Genomic DNA, 21,859 nt, shown 5'->3' with positions numbered 1-21,859 from the left:
CGCCCAGCTCCCCAGCTTGTCCAGGTCTCGCTGAATGGCAGCGCAGCCTGCTGGGGTCTCAGCCACTGCTCCCAGTTCTGTATCACCAGCAAACATGCTGAGGGGACACTGTCCCTTCATCCAGGGTATTGATGAGTAAACTAAACAAGACTGGACCCAGTACTGACCCCTGGGGAACACCGTGAGCTACAGGCCTCCAGTTAGAGTCTGTGCTGCTGATCACAGCCCTCTGAGCTCTGCCATTCTGCCAGTTCTCAATGCACCTTGCTGTCCACTCATCTCACCCACACTTCCTGAGCTTACCTATAAGGGACAACAACATCCACTGCCCTCCCCTCATCTACCCAGCCAGTCCTTCCACTGTAGAAGGCTGTCATGTTGGTCAGGCATGATTTCCCCTTGATGAATCCATGTTGACTATTCCTGAGAACCTTTTCCTCTACATGCTTCAAGATGACATCTAGGAAAAGCTGTTCCATCATCTTCCCAGGGATGGAGGTGAGGCTGACTGGCCTGTATTTTCCTGGATCCTCTTTCTTGCCCTTTTTGAAGACACTGGCTTTCCTGCAGTCCTCAGGCACCTCTCCTGTCCTCTGTGACCTTTCAGAGATGATGGAGAGTGGCTTGGCAATACCATCTGGCATCTCCCTCAGCACTTGGGGATGCATCCCATCAGGGCCCATGGATGTCTTAACGTGATCCTCCTCAACCAAGGGAAAGTCATCTTTTCTCCAGACTTCCTCTCTTGCCTCCAGGGTCTGGGAAATTTGAGGGCCAGCTTTGGCAGTAAAGACTGAAGCTGAAAAGGCACGCAGTAACTCTGCCTTTTCTGTGTCCTTCATCACCCACCTCATTCAGCAGCAGGCCCACATTTTCCCCAGTCTTCCTTTACTTACTGATGTACTTGAAGAAGCCTGTCTTGTTGTCCTTGATATCTTTTGCCAGACTTAATTCCAAATGGACCTTACCCTTCCTCCTTGCATCCCTGCATGTTCTGACAATGTTTCTATATTCCTCCCAAGTGGCCTGTCCCTTTTTCCACATTCCATAAACTTCCTTGTTCTGTTTGAGTTTTGCCAGAAGCTCCTTGCTCACCCATGCAGGCCTCCTGCCCCCTTTGCTTGATTACTCACTCAGAGGGATGCATTTTTCTTGATCTTGAAGGAAGTGATGCTTGAATGTTAGCCATCTCTCCTGGACCCTGCTACCTTCTAGAGCCCTAGCCCATGGGATTCTTCTGAGAAGGTCCTTGAAGAGGCCAATTCAGCTCTCTGGAAGTCCAGAGTTGCAATCCTACTCATTGCCCTGCTTCCTCCATGCAGAATCCTGAACTCCATCATCTCATGGTCACTGCAGCCAAGGCTGACCCCAGCCTTCACATTCCCAACCCGTCCTTTGTTTGTGTGTGCAAGGTCCAGCGGCACACCTTGTCTTGTTGGCTTCTCCACCACCTGTGTCAAAAAGTTAGCATCAATGCTCTGTAAGAACCTCCTGGACTGTGTGTACCTTGCTGTGTTTTCTTTCCAGCAGATATGAGGAGAAGTTTTTAACCAGAATGGGTTCTTGTCTCTTTTGTGGTTCTGTGGACATCTAACAATGTTTTCTGCAGGGACTTTAATTTTTTATTAGTCTTTTTCTTCTACATTTATCCCTGAGACAATTTTGCCAGTAGTGTTTGTTAGGATTATGAAATCCATCTTAGAAGTTTTGAGTGTCTGTAGAGGACTAACCTCCAACAGCTAATGATATAATTAGGGTTTTTTTCTCAGAATTAAGTATAATCAGGTCATGCTCATTGGTCATTTGAAATCTGGTAATTTAATTATTTTTTTTTAATTGGGCACTGCCATCTGAAATAGATTTGTTTTCCTTTGGATGTAATGTCTTTTATGTTAGAAAAAAATAATATTGTAATGAAGATCTGTTACTTGCTGCAAGGTCATCCAAGTATAAGGCTTGTGGACTTACCAGTACATGCATTACAAGTCCTCCACAACTGTTATGTTTTATTTTTTCCACATATGAAAAGTGTTTGATAGACCATCCATGTGAACTGTGTGTAACATACTGCATGTAGGCATTCGAAATTACATCTTTCTGAATCATAAACAACTCTTAAATGCATCAGGTTTGTGTGCTGACTTGGAATCGACAAAATCTTCATGTGCTTAGAAACATAGAAACTAAGTGTTTCCTGCTTTTGAAATACTTATTTTCATCTACCTCCATTATTTTACAGGGTCTGCTGTGGAAGCACTGTTTCCACCTCTGTCTTAAGTCCCAACCTTTCTTTTTTGATTCTTTCCTTAAGTTCTCAAGGGATCAGTAGTACGTATTCATTCCTCTAAGTATCAGCAGGGGTTTTCAAGGCAGTATTATGCAATTGAACAATATAGTTATGTTTTATTGCAATTTTTTTTTGTCTGAAAAAATATATATACTAGCAGCAGCATTGAATCCTGTGCAGGATATTTAAAATATGTTGTTTATGTATAAAATAAGAGTATTAGATATTCAGCTCTTCCCGTTCAATTTCATTTCATTTCAGAAATGTGTTTACTATTAAGGTCCCAAAGATGACAAACAGTGCACAGCTCTTGCATAAACAAACTTAAAAGCAAAATTATTCTTCCCAGTCTACAAAAGTAGGTCTGAATCATCTCTTCTTCCTATAAATCTGCCTTTGACTAAGAGAATCTCATTGTTTCCAAGTGTCTAATTAACAAATGCCAACAAAGTTGTCTACTTTAAAGAAATGTTGCTTGTTTTTAGAGTTTAAAGTCCACAGCCTGTAAGTGTTCATTAATATTGTGGTTTTCTACACATTGTCTACTGTTTTTCAGTATGTAAACACTCAGGAAGTGGGGTTCACTGTTGACAATATGTTTATACAGGATACTTGAGGAAACTGAGTGGAGCAGTGGGAAGGCAGACTGACTCTGAACTTCATTCCATTACCAGTCTGAGAAACCCCACCAAAATGTACTCTTAAAGGTGGCAAAACCAAATGGTTTTTCAGGAACTGTTACCTAGTTTAGCTGAAATCTCAGACATCTACTTTGACTCCTTGATAAGCAGCAAATTATTTTAAGATTTCTGGAAAGAAGTCTCAGTAAGAGCCCTCAGAAGTGTGGGTGTTGAGTCTAGTTCACTTTGGCATGAAGAATATTTGTAAGCATGAGCAATTTGAATGGACAATTTCAGTACGTTTTTTTAAAATGTTTTTGTCCCTTTGCGTCCACTGCCACCCCCCTACACCCGAGTTTGAGGTAGCCTTTTCCCATGTTCTTAGCTGTGTATGGTGATTTATGGCAGCTGTTCATACTTTCAAGTATTGACAGAGTCCTCACCCATGCAGTGCTCAGCGCATACTTCCCTTTGGCCAAGTAGAAGCTAGCCAGGAGCATCTACTGCTCTTACTAGTACTCCAGTTATTTGGCAGAAGTCTCAAAACTGAGACTGGTCTCTGAGGCTGTCGTACGAGATTTTCAGTCCTGCACAGCAGATCTAAAAGTAAAATTTGTTAACAGTTTAGTTCCAATTACTATTAACACGTTAAAAAAAATAATTCATGCTTATCACATGGTTGCACATTGTTTGGTTTTGGGCAGTCACTAAGTAACGCACACATGAATAAATGAGTACTTCTGCTTACAAACAGATTTAAAATAAAGACGTAAAACATTATAATTTTAATTCAAGTAGCCTGAACATTCCCTAAATATTAAGGGATCCAGAGAGAATCCACATATTAAGGCTATTAATAATCTTTTCATTAAAAAATTATTTCTTAAGTAGCAAGTCTTTGAAATTCATAATAGAGAAAGCCAGTGGCTAGAGAACTACCTTTTATTTTTGTCATGAATTTCCATTTTGGTATAGCTGAGTCGTAGGCCGTCAGAAATCCTGGCATTTCCTTTCTGTTTGCTTTCCTTAGGAAAAGCTTGGCAGCTTCCCAAAATAACAACTGAATAAGAACATTCTGAAGAGCTAAATACAAATATTAAAGTCCTGCTACCCAACCAGCTGCAGCCCACATGGCAGTGAGAACAGAGCAACAACATCAATGGCAAAAGAAGAAAGGACAGAGTAAGCTCCCAAACACTTTCCCTCCATCATGCCAAGGATTTTCCGTGCTGCCTTAAGGCTTCTCTGTAGGACCTCTGCCCACTTCTGTTTGCAGTGACAGAACACAGCTTGCTTATGAAATACTGAAAGCAGTTTAGTGATTGATCAGAGCATTCCAAGCAGAAAGGAAAGTGTTAAAATTGAGCATTGTGAATGCCTGTTGCTTTAATCACGCTTAAGAGTTCTTTGCAGATTTAGATAAATCTTTTCTTGTGCATGGTGTGCCAGTCACTGGGCAGCAGCTGTTTCTTTGCAGATCCTTTCTTCCAAGGGTTAGGTTTATAAATGCTTCTTGGAAAGTCCCCGCAAAGAGTCCTCAGAATATCCTCTTCCTTCCTCTTGTCTCTGTGGCTTGCTGAAACTCAATTCTGCCTGTGCGGAAGTAAAGCTTCAGAGGAATTACCACCTCTGCTGCCAGCCAGAGTGAGGTGGTGTCTCATGTAATTTGGTCAGCTCAAGCTGAGTTCTTGCTAATCCTTCAGGCAGAATAACAACTGCCAAACCCATAGATACAGATCACATTAACAGAATTAATGTAGCTCATTATCCTGTAGCAAAATCCTGTACATTTTGCAGGATACCTGTAAAATTCCCGGTTGAGTGAATTGAAAAGGTAACACAGAAGGTGTCATTTTAGGATGGTACGTGTCTGACTTGCTAGCTCAGCCTGCAATAGGTTTCTGAAAGGCAATGCAGAAGGATACTGTACATTCACTTTTCAGAAAAACAAGCTTAGCTGCACTTCAGAGAACTTTTCTTCTGTGTTGGTTTTAGTTTCATTTGTAGAAGAGCTAATCCTGATCTTCTGATCTGTTTTTTTAGAGACATGGAAATCTGCACAAAAGTTGAAAAAATTCATCTTCCCAGTGTATCTCAAAGTTAAATCATGTCATTCTTCAGAGCTGCAGTTTTTACTGCTATATCATTCTTTGCTACCAGAATCAGAACATTTTCCCCCATTACCAATAGCTAGAAAGTTCACACACCTTACATGTTTCTTGGGCAGAACAGATGAGGCTTTGCCATGTGAGCTACACAGTTAACACACGTAAACTATTTGTACAGTGCTTTATGTGATTGGCTGCATTCACAGTTTTCTGAGAATAGTTTGCATTGGTTTTCTATATTGTATTGCAGGAAATTTATAGAATTTTAGCTTACTTTTTGTTTTCTGGACAGTGACTCTTCTTATGAATTTTTGTTGATGTTGAGCATGTCTAACATCCTGTTACAGAGAGAAGATGTTGAGGTAGACTGCTAATGTACATGTCGAAGTTAATTTTTATTCTATGTAAATTTAGTTTTCACTTTAAAATGCTTATGTTGTGTAGGTGGTATGTGACATGATAAACTGAGGCTTGGTGATCAGAGTAGCAGACATGTTCAATTTTGAGGTGCACTTTTTGTATCCACAAAATTGATGGTGGAAATGTTTTGGAGCAGGAGGAGGAGGATAGTGAGGGTTAGGAGAGCTGGTTCTGAGGTAGTGTAGCTGCCTGTTGTAGTGAAATGCCAGACTTCACCCTGTAGTTAATTAAATTGCTTTTAAAGAATGTAATAATGGAAGAACATTTCAAAGTACACTGTATGGTTATGGTCTATTGCTCTCTGAATGCAGAGCCAAGTTAAATAAATTAAATATGATCTCAGGGAGCCAGTGTTGGTGATAATATACTACAAGGGTGACATTAACTTCACAGAAGTTATGTAAGTGTAAATCATCTCAGTCTTTGTGCCATTACGTTACCACAGAAATTGTAGGAGAGTGGATCACACTCAATGTTTGATTACTATTTTTATTAGTGTATCTAGGCTCTGTTTACAGAGGAGGTCTTCACTTTATTTCAAGACTTCTGTTCTGCTACATTTGTTATGTGAGACCTCAGCAATTCAGCTGGCCCAAAGGTGACCTGAGATATTCTGGTGCAACTCACAATGGTTTTAAAGTATGTTTTGCAATGGAAGGATGTGTTGTGCAAGGCATTTCAGGGCTGCGTTCAATTTTGAAAATTCAGACAAAATTAATGACCTATCATCTTAGAAGCACTCTGGTGCTAGCAACCGTGCCAGAAAGTAAGGTTATCAGATGATTTATTGGGGTGCTGCTAATATGAATTGCAGCAAGCATAAACTGGATCTAGACCCTCAACCATAAACAACAGTGTAACATAGTTAAAAAAACCAACACAATAATATAGCTTACTAGTGGGAATGCTGACGGCATTGATCACAAAATTTGTCTCTTTTATGGTGCCTGAAACCCACCCAGTCAATTTGCTGCCTTCCTCCTGTTGCTAACAGCAAGGTATGCAGTACCAGGTCTTCTTTCTGCACTGTTGCAAGTGTCATGACCTGCCTGATCTCTGAGAAGGGCCAGTTTTGGATAGCACCGAGCCTGTGCCTCAAGAAGATTCTCTCCAAAACAGAGATCTGTGAAATGGAAATTGACTGGAGCGCGGTGGAAAAGGTCAACAAAAAGAGAGTTAACATCTCTATCTGAAATGTGGTTCTTTGGTTTTGGGGTGAGGAAGGGTGGTGGCGTTCACAAGCACTGCACAGCGATATGGACTTTTGCCATAGCATGCCCCCAGTAAGCCTCGCGTGGGTACAGGGAGTCAATACTGCTGCAGCGTAGGGTAGGTCTGTAGCATTATTCCCTACGAGGTTGTTGATACAATGGTAGGTGTTTCTTTAGTAAAGCCTGACCTAAGGAAGCAGTTGCTTTAATTCCTCTTTTTTACTGTTTATAGCAAAGGAGGTGTTAAATGGCTCACTCTGTATGATATCTCTTAAAGAATTATAATTAATGCTTGTGAGAGGAGCAAAGATACTGGGATAATGAAACTGTCAGTAGTGCACAAAATAGACTTGCAGAGCATGAGCACTAAAGGCCTTTATTTACATCTATGCTTTAATTTCAGTACATACCCATTAACAGGGTTGATTTTGATGTCCTGAAACTGAGCTATGAAGATTAAAATCCATTGATTTTTCTTACCAAAATTCTTACCAGAACTCCTTTACATTTCAGTATTCTTTATTTATAAGAAACACAAACAAACAAGACTCTGTACCTATATCCAGTTAGAACTGCTCCTGTTTCTGTTTGACCGTTGACTCTTGACTTGCCAACACTCTGAAGAACCTGGCTTCATCTTCTTTAGACGCGTCCTGTAAAGCACTGGGGGACTACTGCAAGATTTCCTAAAGCCACTGTTGTGTTAAAGGGGAATGGAATAACATTCCAGAGCCACCTTTGCTCTGCACTGAACAAACCCAGCTCCTTCATATATTCTTTGCAGGGCAAGTTCTCCAGCCCTGAACATCTTGGTGGCCCTCCCCTGGACAAGCTCAGGATATGTTTAGTGATAGATGTATTTGTGTTGTTGGGATTGGCAACTTCTTTCTATATATGTCTTTGAACAGCATTAGTTTCTGAAGGTGAGAACGGTTTAAACCAATATGCATGTGAATGGGCCCAAACTAGTAACTCCTTGGAGCAACAGCTGGCCCTGTGACATGATAGATCAACAAAACTGAGCATCAGCCTCCATTTACAGTCTCATAATATCCAGTGTGATGTGATATCATGTACTTAAGCTCCTGTTTTGCAAGAACATGAATAATTTTGCAGGTTATTTCATCTATAGCTGTTCATTTGTGACCTTCAAAAATCTGTGTGTGTGTGTCTGTCATGAATCTTGTGACTAGTATTTTATGTAGGAGTGAGTAATATCCTGAACCTAGAGATTATTAAAAACCTTTTAAGTATTAAAAGAACTTTGTATTAAAATGATCTGATAGAGATAATGAGTTTTAAAATGCTACTTTACTCGATACTGTGCAAATTCAGTAAAATACATCAGCTTACCAAAAAAATATGTGGTTTAAAATATTTGCATAAAAATAGTGCTATTCAACAAAATTTTACTTTTCTGTACTTAAATGTTTCTAAAATGTTAAAAAGTAATATGTGAAGCTTTACTTTTCTATTGCAAACCATAGTCTTAGTGTCAAGTTAGCTCTACAAATAATAGAATATAACTCTACTGGTGCCTTCATTTAAATTGATAAAACTATCAGCTTTGTTAGGAGCAATTTTGTGCTTATTGACTGCAGCAGATTTTCTCCTTCTGTAAGGATGCCATTGAAACCAAATTTTAACCTTAAAAAACATTCACCACTTTAAAAAAGGAATTGGTAGGTAAGACGAAAAGATTAGTAACTATAATCTAAGATTATTTACGTTTAATTTGAGGGGAAGGAGACAAGTATAAAAATTGATTTCTGCAGTCTTCACTTTAAGTTGATCACTGAAATGAGCTCTTCTATCTAATACGAAATCAGGTGGTGATAATTCACTCTTGCTGTGCATAGTATCAGTATTGTGTGATATTATGCACAGCAAGTACCAGCTCCACCACTACTTTCTCCTCCCTGAAAGTTAAAAATGCTAAGTTATTCTCAACTGAGTGTCATTTTTGGTCAGGGTGATAATCAGTTTCTCAAGGTTTGGAAAGTTCTCCCAGAATTCTGGTGCTTTCAGCAGAAAACTGCTGCACCCATCCAGTGTCCCCTGCATGGTTGGATGGCCTTTGTATTTCCTATAAAAGCATTGGTGCTTGCTTTTGAAAAGACCTCTGCATTTTGGAAAACAAATATGCTTTGGAAAGAAAATGGCAGTTTATAAGGAAGCTGTCTTTGGGGGAGTTTCTTCACACAGGGTGGTGGTATTATGCCCAAAAGGCACAGAATTTGTGGAATAGGCAATTTTCTGACCTATTTTCTACAACTTGAATTGTATAATTTTTTCGTCCTTGCTGGATTTCACTGTTATATGACTTCTTCTTACAAGTATCAGGGTGAAAATTGCCTCTGCAATTGCAAAAACAAATGTAAAAACCCAGTAGTGAAATCTTCCCTTCCATAGTGATGCAGCAAGCGACTAATCCTGTAGCTGTTGTTACAGCTTTCATTAAAGGTAGATACAAAGTATAGAATAGCTCTTTTGAAGTAACTTCCTAGTCTTGGTCTCCTTAATTAAGCCTTGGGACCCTGAACACCATATTGTTTATTTTTTTCCCCAAGCTCAATACTCCCTTCTGCTGCAAAGCACGCAAATGTATAGAGAAATGTACCCTGCGCACACACCATACACACCACACACTCCAAAATATTAAAGGGAGTTTAATACATTTAAAAACCAGAATATTTATGAAATTTATGGAATCCACTCTTTCTGCACCAAAATCTATAGTTTATGATCAAACAACCGGTCTGACATAGAAATCAGTATACAGAAATTGTCCATTGTAAATTACTTTTCAGTTATGAATGTATATCGTATGCATTGTTCAAATTTGGCACTCTTCTTCCTCCAACAATTGAGCCTAATTATGTTTGTGTTGACTAGATTAATTGAGCGTTGGTAAGAGTGAATGGGCAGGCTAATGAGGGCATAAAACAAAAGTCATCTTTGGTTTCCAGGGAACGCAAAAATGGATGTCCAGTTGGTTGTCAGATGATGAATGTGGCTTTGCATACATGTCTTTAAATCTGGTGAGGATTTTCCAGCTAGCACAAGCTTTAGGTCCCAAAATGTAATTCTTGTTCCAGCTCTGGAAGTGTTTTGATGCTTTGCAGAATTAACTCCAAAATTAGTAAGCTAAATGGTTTAAGAACAGTTCTACTAGTGAAGACAAAGAGTTTCCCTGTTCATTTCCAAGTTACAAAATATCTGCATAGTAGTGCACATGCATCCCTCTCATGCCACCAATTTACTGGCCTGCTTGCTTATGAATTTATTTCTCTCCTCCTCTCTTCATTAAAATAGATATGGCCATTCTAGTCAGTGTTGGTTTTCAGGTCTTATTACTTATTCTTGTTTTTTTCTTTTCTGTGTATTTCCAGTATATTAGTCTTTGCAACCACAGATGATGCAAACAAATTAGCATCTTAGGTATCTGCCATAGGAAAATGTTAGAAAGATTTTTGAAGGCTGTACTATTGATTTTGAATATTTCATGTGTTCATGTCAGTGTATGCTAATTAATCCATTCAGGATTTCTCTCTTACATTTAAATAGTTCCTTGAATGTAATGACCCCCTATTTCTAAAAGACCTGAAGAAAAGGAAAGGTTAAGAAGAAATGAGGGAGTTCAGAGGGAGGGGACACAAGTAACGAAACAGAATTATTTAAGGAGAGTCTTTCTTCTTTGGTCTTTTTACCTAACATACTTGATCTGTCTTGGCAGATTTCTGCTCAGACATAAGTGAAACAAGACAGATGAGTAAATAGGGTTGCTATGTTCAGTTAATGTTGTGTATCTCAGAAAAAAGACCAAGCAGAAGGTGCAGTCTGAAAGTGATGAGGTCGTTCGAGTCAAGATAAACTTTTTTGGTTTTCAGTCTTTCCTTTCAAATTTAGATAAAGAAATATAATTTGTACTGGTAAAAATCACATTTAGGTTCTATTTTCAGAAAGTCAATAAAATGAATGAGGTATTGCATGGGCATATTACCTAAGGTTTTTGAAAGAATTTAATTATTTCGTGCTATTCAGTTCCTCTTTGACTGATGGATTTGTAAAGAGTCTTTTTTATTGCCAGGTGACATGTTATGGTAAGGCCAAGTCCTTTCATTTTTACTAGTTCAGGAGCTGTCTATTTAGCTTTCCTAATAACATTGTTATTTTACTTTTTGTAAGTCAGCTCTCATTCATATTTTTACTGTTTTAAGTACGTGTTCAAAGTAAGTGAGTCTTTTAGTTCTCAGCAGGCAGGATTCAAAAAGGTAATTCAGACAACTGGTGGAGACATAACTTCTACCGGGCTGTGTGCGACAGCATTTACCAAATTTGTGAGGTAAATGTTTTGAGTTCTGGAATGACTAACTTAAAAACTACACCATTAAAGTTGAGGTACAAGTAGTTCAAGAATTAGTGAAAATGGTAAAAGCATGCCCACTATCAAGCCTGCTCTGATACTTGTGAAAGGCTTTTATTTGCTTTGAATTTGCCTCAGAGACATCTCATTGGAACTTTTCATGAAGACTCTAGTGGATAAAAATACCATCTTTAAAAGTTACAGACATACCCATTCTTCCTCTGTTATTCCCTCTAATGCTTCAGTATTAGTTCTTGCCAAATTGATAATGTTATGTCAGTAGTATATCATCTCCAAAATACCATTAGCAGGACATTGTTTTCCCCAATCACAGAACGGTCAGGGTCAGAAGGGACCTCTGGAGATCATCTAGCTCAACCCCCTGCTAAAGCAGGTTCACCCAGAGCAGGTTGCACAGGATTGTGTCCAGGTGGGTTTTGAATGTCTCCAGAGAAGGAGACTCCACAACATCTCTGGGCAGCCTGTTCCAGGGCTCTGTCACCCTCAAAGTAAAGAATTTTTTCCTTATATTCAGATGGAACTTCATGTGTTGCAGTTTGTGCCCGTTGCCCTTTGTCCTGTGGCTGGGCATCACTGGAAAGCAACTGGTCCCATCCTCTTGACACCTGCCCCTAAGATCAGAAACACTTACTCTATCTCTGTAGGTCAAAGGGCATTAGTAGCTCATGTTCAGCACTCTAGTCTTCTTGAGCCGAGCTCTCACCAGCTGAAGAAGTTTCATCCCAGTAAGAGTGCTGAATCAGTATGGGTCCTGAAGTCATCAGCTTTTCCAGCTCCTTCAAGGAGCTTTTTCCTTGACTCCTTCAAGGACTTGAGCCATTTAGCTTTAGAGGTGATGAAGGATGAAGAAGCCCCTTACACAAAAACATTTTCTGATTTTTTTTTTCATGCACACTGCAGTTATATTGTGATTGGGGGTGTTTTTCCCCACTGTTTTTATATGACTGTTTCCCCTTCTTTTCTCTTCCACTGGATTTCCTTTTCCTTGTATAACCAATCACTACACACACCCACAACACAACTTTTTTTTGGTTGATTTTGGTACTTCTCACAGATGCCATACAAGCAATCATCTGACTTCTCAAAAAGAAGATCCAGTGGTCTTGTAAAGCCTTCTGGATTAAATGGTACCACATGGAAAATAGTAGAACTTTTTGATGTGTAAAAAAATTTTAGTGTTGGCTGCCTGGTGTGACTTTCGGTTAAGAGTTTTATTTATGTGTTTATACAATAAAATAATTTGTCTTTTCTGTTTTATTCAGGTCATTGCCATTGTTATGGATATGTTTACAGATGTAGATATTTTTAGAGAAATTGTGGAGGCATCTGCTAGAGGGATTGCAGTGTATCTCCTGCTTGATGAGTCAAACTTCAGTCACTTTCTGAAAATGACGGAGAAACAAGGCTGTCAAGTTCAGAGGCTCAGGGTAAGACTTACTGTGTTCCTGTGCACGAATATTCACTACTCATTCCTCTGCAACCCATTAAAAAGGGACTATTAATCAAAAAGTGATTATCAAGTACTGCTTTTTCAAATTAACAATGAGGTATAAATAAGTAAGCTCTCAGCAGGACCTTCTGTACAAATGTTTTTCTCTTTAGAAAGTTTTTTATCTTTTTCATGTGTCAAAACAAGAGTATTTCATAGAATGACATAATTCTCATATATTATTTAAAAAATAATTTTCTGTTATTATGTATTTAGGAATACATCATGTTTGTAAAAGTAGGTTTCTTTCTTCTTTCTCTTAAAGCAGCCTGAGAATAGAGTCATGAAGCTTATGTAAATTAATATATTGCATACTTCATTTTATGACCTTTTTATTTAAAGTTATTATGTATTAAAATACTTCAAAAGGTCCAAGATTCTATTTCATTAGTGTTTTTCTGAAAATCTATATTATCATGTTTATCTGCATCATATATTAGTATTACTTTTTATACATGAAATATGTGAATTTATCCTCTAAGAAAGATAACAAGACTAACGTGTATTTTTCACAAGATGTCCTGTACTGCTCTAATATTTAGCAGGGATTAGAATACAAACCATGAGCTGCACTGTCCTAAAGTAAATGCTTCGTAAATACTTTTAGATTTACTGTACTGGAGATAGCACTGAAGAAGTTCCAAGGTCTTTGCCAGCGTTTGTTTTCAGTGCTCTGAGTACTGCCTTGGCTGAACTTCCATATAGTCCCATTTGCAATTCCTTGCTTCTGTAACTAGTTAGACCATGTTCACGCCAGGCAAAAAAAGCTATAAAGGCTCTTCTTCGCCACATCCATTTTAAGAACCCAATCTAAAAATCAGATACAGATGTGGTGTATTTGTGAGGATAAAGAGGGCTTTTTGGTAGAATTTTGGAGCAAACTTATTTTATACCAATTTTTGCTCTGTAGTATTGACTTAGGTCCTTAGAAGTATTCCCGCACCACTTTCTATGCTTGTTTGTTGTGTATGAGTGTGTGGGATTGCCCTCTGGTGGCCTAATGCACAGAGCTATGGGAATTTTTGGAAAGAAAACATCAAAAACCTGTTGTGGTTCTGTAAACGCTGGTCGTGATTGCCTTCATGAAGTCAGTATGTGGCAATATTTCCATACTTTGGAACTTGAGATACCACCATTTGCTGGTTACTTGGATTAACTATGCCATAGAGGTTGCCAAAGATGGTGATATGTCTTTTCATGGCATGAGTTTTATCATCCCAAAAGAAAAGAAACCGGGAATATTAATTTCAAGTGAAATCTCAAAAAATGCCATAGTGTACATTTTGAAATTAATTCTGTATCTACAGCTGTTTTAAAAGCTTAACTTCTTTTTTGTGGATTCGAGGTTGTCTTTTTAATATGGTTTTATAGACCCACAGGCATTTCTTTGTTTGAAAGAATTGATGTACAGACATTAGAGGATTTTGTACAGATTAGTGTGGATTGGAGAAGTTTGGACTTGGCCTCTTCAGTGATGTTATGTTTTTTATGTTTCTACTTCATAATGATGGGAGAAATAGAATATATCTTTACTCTGCAAGGTTTACTTAGAATACTTAGAGTTTTATCAGAAAATGAAAAATACATGCCAAAAAGCTAAGCAGTAATCCTGTTGCGCTGGGTTTCCAGTTTAGTTTGTAATGAAGCTTTTCAAAGTAATGGTTTTCTCATCCAAGTGCTAGTCCCAGTGACTGTTGCTCTGAGAATAAAAGCTTGCTACTCCTGCAGTGATTCTCCTGTGCCTTTCTTGAAGATGAAGAGAAGCTGTAGGTGACTGTGAAGGAACAGTCAGTACTCTGGAGAAGTTTTCTCCCATTTCCTTTTTCCCATTGCTTCAATGTTCACAAAAATAAAATAAAATAAAAAAACACAATAAAAAAACCCCAACCACCAAAAAAACCCAACCCAAACCAAAAAAAACCCAAAACACAAAATAACCCAAAAGACCCACACAAAACATCTTCAGCTTTCTGTGCTCTTGGCTTTCATTCTTCCGGTGCTGTTCAGTGAAAGCAAGAAGAGGACAGAGGTGTATGGATCGATTTCTTTTCCTCAAACTGTAGCACCAGCAACATTGATCTCGTTATTTATTCCCTGTCATGATTTGGTTCAGTCTTGCAGGAGTATGGCAGATGCTCCTCATGCCATGCACTCATGATGAGGAATTTCTGTAAAGCTTTTCTGACTCAGCGCCTTCTCTAGCTCTTTTTCACTGCCATTGAATCAGTAAAATATGAGATGCAGTGATGAATGAAATGTTTTTTTTTTAATTCAGTTTTACGATTCAGTAGTCTGCATGGGAAAAAAAACAATATTTTATTCAAATCTTCATCTGACTGCATATCAGGGCCTGTTTCCCTCTTTATTGAAAGATATAGCTGAAAAAATGGATAGACTATATATTCTATGATTATTTTGTGAATTCTGTATAGGAGAATATAAAATTGGGGTTTACTAGGAGCTTTTTTAGAATTCTGTACAGTATTTCTTCTTGTGGGTTGGTTTATAATTAATGTTCATCTTAACATCACCAGTGCAACTCAACTCAGATACTTTCACGTTTCTCTTTCCCAAGTTTCATTTATCTGTTTCCTGACTGTCCTACAATTTTCCTCAGTAATTAATGGGTTTCATTTTTTTTTTCTCTTCTCTACCTAAGCTTCTTTGACTAACTTTGTCGCTGGTCTGACTTGTTCAGTCAGCAATTCCTTTACATAGAAAGATGAAGAGTCGTTACAGATTCAGACTTTTTCCAGGTGATTTCTCAAAACCTAATAGCCAAATTTTTCAAGAGATGCTTTTTCCTACGACTGACAGGTGCTGCAGCAAACTGTGAAATAGGTTTGTACTGCAGAATGCAGCACCAAGACAACAATCCCCAGAACCACCAGAGTGTTCAAATGCAATAACTTAATTTTGTATTAGAAATAAAGAACCAATGCAGCCAATGTTGCATAATGCTCAAGAAGTCAACCAAGCTCCTCAGCTGATGCCAGATCTTTGTGTTTTACTTGACATAAGGTGAGGCATGTGGAAGAGGCTCCATGCTCTCCAGAAACCTATTTTTACTTCTCTGGCAATAATGAAGAATCATCTTGCTATAGGAGGATATTGAAAGCAATTCAGCAGGAACTGTTTATTACCTGAAAATCCTCTCAGTATTTTTAATGAATTGCAGGAATGAGAAAATAAAACCACTAATGAATTGATTTTACTTTCCTTTTGTGAAGTCTACTCCCAGATATGTGTACTTAAATGCATAGTAGCAGCTACTCTTGAGACCTGATTGCAGCGGGTTATTTCTCACCAGTGTTATCCAATTCAACAAAAGTTTTCCAGTACTTCCAAGTCTGAGTCAGATTTGGTTATTAAATAGACCTGCACAGCACAGTCTTGTATCTGTGAGCAAACTTCTGTGCTAAGGGCCAGATTGCAGTGAAGTCACTGAGATTTTGTCTTCGGTGGTCATTGAATCAGATTCAAAGTCAGAATAGAAGCAAACTTGAAAACTACTTAGCATTTCTACAGCAACTATTATATCTTAGTAAGAAGAGAGACCCAGGATAATAAGTAGTATTAGTAATTATGAACAATATGAGAAAAGTGGGGGTTTTTTTCCTTGAAAACTGTTAGGCGTATTCTTTACAGCAAGTATAGGGTGTGTATTGAACACTGATAAAAACAGTCTCTGCAAGTAAGTGCTGAAGTGAAAGGTTTGAGACCACTATATTCACTGTACTTATCTGTCACACTGGAGGGTTTTTACTGATTAAAATAAATATGTAATTGAATTGCACTTCATAATTTTAAACTGTGCTTATGTGTCTCTCTTTGGGAAGATAATGGTGCACCGATATGTAAGAAGAGGTTAGGGCTTCTTTCTTGTTCATCATTTGGGTGTCATTTAACTGGATAGCCCTGATGGCCTTCCTTAAACTGCAGCCAGTGGCTGTTTTAAATGTCCCTGAGTGTCCTACAGCCTGCCCTTGGAGGAGGGAGGAGATCCTGTGTCTGGCTTCAAAAACCTTCTAAAACATCAAGTCCTTGATTAAACTACCCCTCCGTACACATCCGCTAGCAGTCACTGACAGAAACAGGTTACAGGACCAGACAGACCTTCCGTTTAAATCACTGTGGCTGACCTTACATACGTTTGTGTGTCCCATCAGGCTAGCTTGGTTCCTTCATGGTGTGTGGGTTTGTTGGTTTCTGGTTTGCCCAGGATTTTCCTCTCAGGGTCAGAAATGAACTATTGCTTTACCCACAACGATGCAGTGATTGGTGACATGCTGCTTTCAGCAGGGGAGACCTTTAGCCTGAGGATGAAACTGGGTAGAAAACAGCGTCTCATACCAGATGGGGCTCGCAATTCACTATGTACATCTTTACTGCTTCTAATTCTAAGTGGAAGGCATTGTCACTGTGTATCCTCAAATTTTGTCTATATTTTGGGCAATTATTCACAGTATGCATCCCTGGCACCTAATTAGAGGGTTCAAAGTAGTTGAAGAACGCCAGATGAACTGTGAGAAAGGTGAGCATGATCTCTGATCTCAGGCACATGCCTTTGTGCTGCCATGTTCCCATCTGTATAAAGGATGACATGGTGAGACAGGAAAAGAGTAAGGGATTAAGGAAGCAGGATAGAAAAGCTGGAGGAAGAATGATAGAACAGGGGAAGCAGAGACTATGATTTTTTTAAGAAGCAGTAACTTAATGGAAATTTTATTCCTTTTTTAGATAGGCCTACTTGAAGTTATATTTCCACTTATGAATACCTAAGGCAAAGCTTTTTTTATATATATATAGTATGGTAATTTGCAAGCCATTAGCCTTGCTTGTGCCTCCAGCATTCCAGATTCCCAAGTGATATCCTGTTCAACACCAATCCGGCCTTATCTCAGTAAGATTTGATGTGTTCAGCTGACATGTCTTTAGGCCAGCATTACTTGTTATGTTTACTTGAAAATATATAAGCTGCCTCTCAAGTTACCTTCTTCAAATTATAATGACATAAATATAATTTATTATAGTTAAATATAAATCTGAAATAAAAATATAATTACATGGTATACAGAATTGAGTAAATAAGTCATTAAAGTAAATGCAAACTTCATGACTAGTTCACAACATTTTATTTTATAGTAAATAAGGGTTTCCTATTGTGATAAACTTCAGAATGGGTAAATGCCAGTATTTTTTTCTTTTTTCAGTAGTTACTTTTTCCACATTATTTAACTTTCAAATAAAAGCTTTTTATTTAATTATTTTTACTTAAAGCTTGAGTAGCTGCTGGAAAGAGAATCATTTTCTTCAATGGGATTGGTTTGTTCAAAGTCCGACAAAACCACACTGGAAAAGTGGGAAAATTGACTTTCACTGATAAGAAAACTTCTAACTGGTGTGAAGAAAACTTGAAAGACACAATACTAGGTTGTCAAAAGTGATTAGCAGGTAGAGATGCAAAATTACGTTAACCTCCCATTCAATAATGCAAATTGGGTGGTTATTGTTATTAATTCTTTTTTAGCTGTTTTTGAAAATATCCCTAAGCATCCACCTGGGTTTTCACTTTTACAGTTTTACAGTACTTCTAGATAATATTTCTATTATTTACCTAATGAAGAGGTAAATTTACGTTTTATGTTTCTAGCACATTTGCAAAAACATTTAGGTTACAAATTTTTAAATACTGTCTTTGTACATTTTAACTGAGTTGCATTTTTGTTCAAACAGTTTGACAAAGATGCTAAGTAAAAATTCACCTATATAAAGAAACAAAATGTAAAGAACTTGGATAGTTTGAACTAAACCATAATTTGCCAGCTCAGCAGCTTTTAAGTGTTACTCTTGCTTCTTTGATTTGATTTTTCTTTCAATAATTGTTTTCAAATACCAACAATGAATTATATACTGATTTAGAAAGCATGTGTTATTTGGAAATGTGCTTTCATTCATTTCATGGAGGTTTTCACCTTTTTTTTTTTTAAATTTTCTGTTTGGAAAGATAAAGTTCATTGGATTGTAGCAGACACTATTGTTAAAACTCCTACACCTCTGTCTATCAGAACCTGATATATTTTAGGTAAATGTGTAAGTGCTCCCATAGACAGTAAAGGTTTATGTAACTGTATTGTAAACTCAGTCATACTTTATAGCCTGGAATCTTAAATACTTTTGTAAGTTTAAACATCTCTACATCTTTCTGAGGAGGGTAAGTGGAGAGGGAAGCGCTGAGCTCTCCTCCCTGGTATCCAGTGACAGGACTCATGGGAGTGGTTCAAAAGTGCACTGGGGAGGTTTTCATGGACATTTGGAAGCATGTCTTTACTAAGAGGGTGGTCAAACAGGCTTCCTAGAGAGGTGATTGATGTCCCAAGCCTATGTTTAAAAAGTGTTTGGACAATGCCCTTAATAGTATGCTTTAGCTTTTGGTCAACCCTGAAGTGGTCAAGCAGTCCATCTAGGTGGTCATTGTGGCTCACTTCCAACTGAAATTATGCTATTCTATGCTGTTCTGTTCTATTCTATTCTGTTTACTTTCTCCCCCCAGTTTTTCTGAATTTACCCTGCACACAGTCTTACCTGTATTGCTTTCATGAACCACCTTAACCCATCTCTACCTGGCCTTTACAGACCATGTCTGCTGTGATTTTCACCCTGTCCTTGTAGCAGTCCCATGAAGCCAGACAGTCCTTTGTATTCACAAGTCTTATATTCCACTATTTCCATTTATACAGTCTATGCAATAATCATATGGGTTTTCTTAAAGGCAGTGCTAAGCTACAGGTTTCACTTGCACTGGAATACTTGTAAATTACCACAAATCAGCATTGCTAGAACAAATATTGCAAGGCTAGAAGCTACAGTAAATATTGTGATCATTCACAGCTATATTCTAAGACATTTTTATGTCTTGTGATGCATTTTGTATCTCACAGATACATGAGTTCAGTGCTGTAGGTTGGCTTGCACTGAATATAAATTTTATTTTTTCTATAAATAAATACCTTTCTGTAACAATTTCTGATAAATGCTTTTACATTTTTTCTACATCCATGTAAGAACTTTTTGAAAATTATATTAGTACAGTGCAGTAACACATCTTTTGAATTTTTTTATTTCTAGAAGGCAATGGCTTACCTGAACCAATTTCATTTGCAGCCTGGGAGAAAAATTTACCACATTTTTGAGATCCAACACAGAAAATTTCCCAAGTGCAATTTACTGAGCTTGTATGAGTAAAACATAAAGTGTCTTAACAGAATTCAAACATAACTGCTGCATAGAGTTCATGCTACCTATGCATGTTGTGATAGCATCTCTGAATTTAGAAATGTGATTGATGGTGCAAAGCTGATTGAGAAATCTTAATGGTGGTATAACTGCAAGGGATTCTGGTGCCAGGTGTTATCATTCAATGGATTATCTCAGAGTAGGGTATCTGTGTTTGTAGATATAACAGCCTTGTTCAATTAAAAATGATCCTGGTTCTTCGGATTTTGTCTCTGATTAGATGAGATGCTTAGAAATCTTCTAAATATTTTATATCAGATTATGAAAACAATTGGCTCTTTTCAGTACAAAACCTCTTTCTCTTGTCAAAGACATCTTGTGCCAGACCATCATTTCTGGGAGCAGTGGCTATGGAAAAGCAAAATTTCATTTTCTATGGCCTAGGGAATTTCATCAGTCTTGAAGACAAAACAGTAACTTGGGTCCCTAGAAGACAAGTTTTACCAGTCTTCCCTGCAGACTTTACTGATATGCAATAAGATAACTCTTCTCCTACTGTACCTCTGACTTTTAAACCCCTGGATGCTAAATATGGAATATATGATATCAACTAAAGTATTTCAATTGTCTTTTTCAGAACATGAGGGTGCGGACAGTGAAAGGACAAGATTACTACTCTAAAACAGGAGCAAAATTCTATGGAAAAATGGAACAAAAATTTATTCTTGTTGACTGTAAGAAAGTCATATATGGTTCTTACAGGTAAGAACAGTTACTGAGGTGTCTGTACAAAACCTGTGGTCTTAGTACCTTTCCTATTGCAAATCTGTTGGGTTTTTTTCTATTTCTGAAAATTCTTCCAGGGAACTCCATGGGCAGATTTGATTATCTTTGCTGTAATTTAACAAGTTATCATGGATACTCATTGCTAACACAGAGCCCAGTTTTGACATCTTCTATTAGGTTTTCACAAATAAGAAATAAAGGCTATAGCTTTTGCCACAGCTGGAGACTTGCTAAAAGGGAGAAAAATACTGATTTGTCTTATGTTGTCTGAATTATTCTTGTTTAACATTCACTCCAGAAAAGGCTGCCAAAATTATTTCATAAGCTCTCTTGGATAGCTTCTCCTCGTAATAATCTTCTAAAGCTACATTGTAGACCTGTTCTGTGGCACTCTGTAGTGTATCACGGTCAAATTCAGAATTGCCCAAGTTAAGCTGGCATAGTTTCTCTTTATATTTGGCTAAGTTTCTTTATTCTACTTCCCATTTTATTGCCAGTGTATGTGTGCAAAGCATAGGCTGGAAGAAGTTACAGTTTTGCAGAGCTGGAAAAAAAAATATGTTAAAGCAGGGACAGTTCTATCTCACACGTTATTAAATATTTTCCTTCTTTTCATGCTACACTTCTCTCCTTCGGTCTACCGAATTAGTTTCTGCCAGCGTAGTGCCTGGGTGCCAGATCCACAACCACTGACTTTGACAGATTTGCACCACTGTAAGCTTTCTAAAATCTGGCTTTTTATTTCCTTTGAGGCTTGGCCAGCCCCAAATTCAGACTGATGTATATAGAGGGTAGTGAGGTAAGTGACAAGTTCATAAATGAGTCAGTGTAGGAGAGTCCAGGGAGAGTCTGCCTGCTTTGACATCTCCACACAGTGTTAGCTTCTGTGAGAATGTGATGGGTTTTCTCATTTCATTTTGAAAAATAATACTACTCTGAGACCTAGCAGCACAAGGGATGGAATGATCAATTTCTGTAGACATTAAGCTTGTGTTGTGTAAAAGGATCTAGTGATTTATAACAGGAAAGATGAGTTTTTTCTGAATTCTTGCTCTCTGAACTCAATTTAAAGTTTAGAGTTTTTTTAAGTATTACAAAACATATTGGTTTTAATTGTGAAAATAGAAGAGATTTATGCAGCATGATCTGATTTAATCTCAGCACAGTATTATTTCCTGAAAAATAAAAAAAGAAAAAAAAAAAAGAAGAAATTAGCAAGGTATTTATGTAAATACAACAAGCCTATTTTCTTATATCCAGAAGATAAATGCAAATAAAAGAAGTTTATAGTTTTAATTTATTTTTTTTTCATGAA

The 21,859-nt window shown here is 37.7% G+C and overlaps 1 protein-coding gene across 1 annotated transcript in view; it reads left to right on the top strand.

The window, feature by feature from the left end:
* FAM83B (family with sequence similarity 83 member B) overlaps nucleotides 1-21,859 on the top strand; it is a 64,906-nt gene that overhangs the window by 35,949 nt on the left and 7,098 nt on the right. The window contains exons 4-5 of the mRNA XM_056344659.1: nucleotides 12,296-12,460; nucleotides 20,396-20,520. Coding sequence (XP_056200634.1) covers nucleotides 12,296-12,460; nucleotides 20,396-20,520 — 290 coding nt within the window. The remainder of the gene's footprint in view (nucleotides 1-12,295; nucleotides 12,461-20,395; nucleotides 20,521-21,859) is intronic.

This window comes from Falco biarmicus, chromosome 6 (assembly GCF_023638135.1).
Source record: "Falco biarmicus isolate bFalBia1 chromosome 6, bFalBia1.pri, whole genome shotgun sequence".
Taxonomy (NCBI): Eukaryota; Metazoa; Chordata; class Aves; order Falconiformes; family Falconidae; genus Falco; species Falco biarmicus.
Note: the sequence above shows the minus strand (reverse complement) of the source record. Positions and strands in the feature narration are given on the sequence as shown.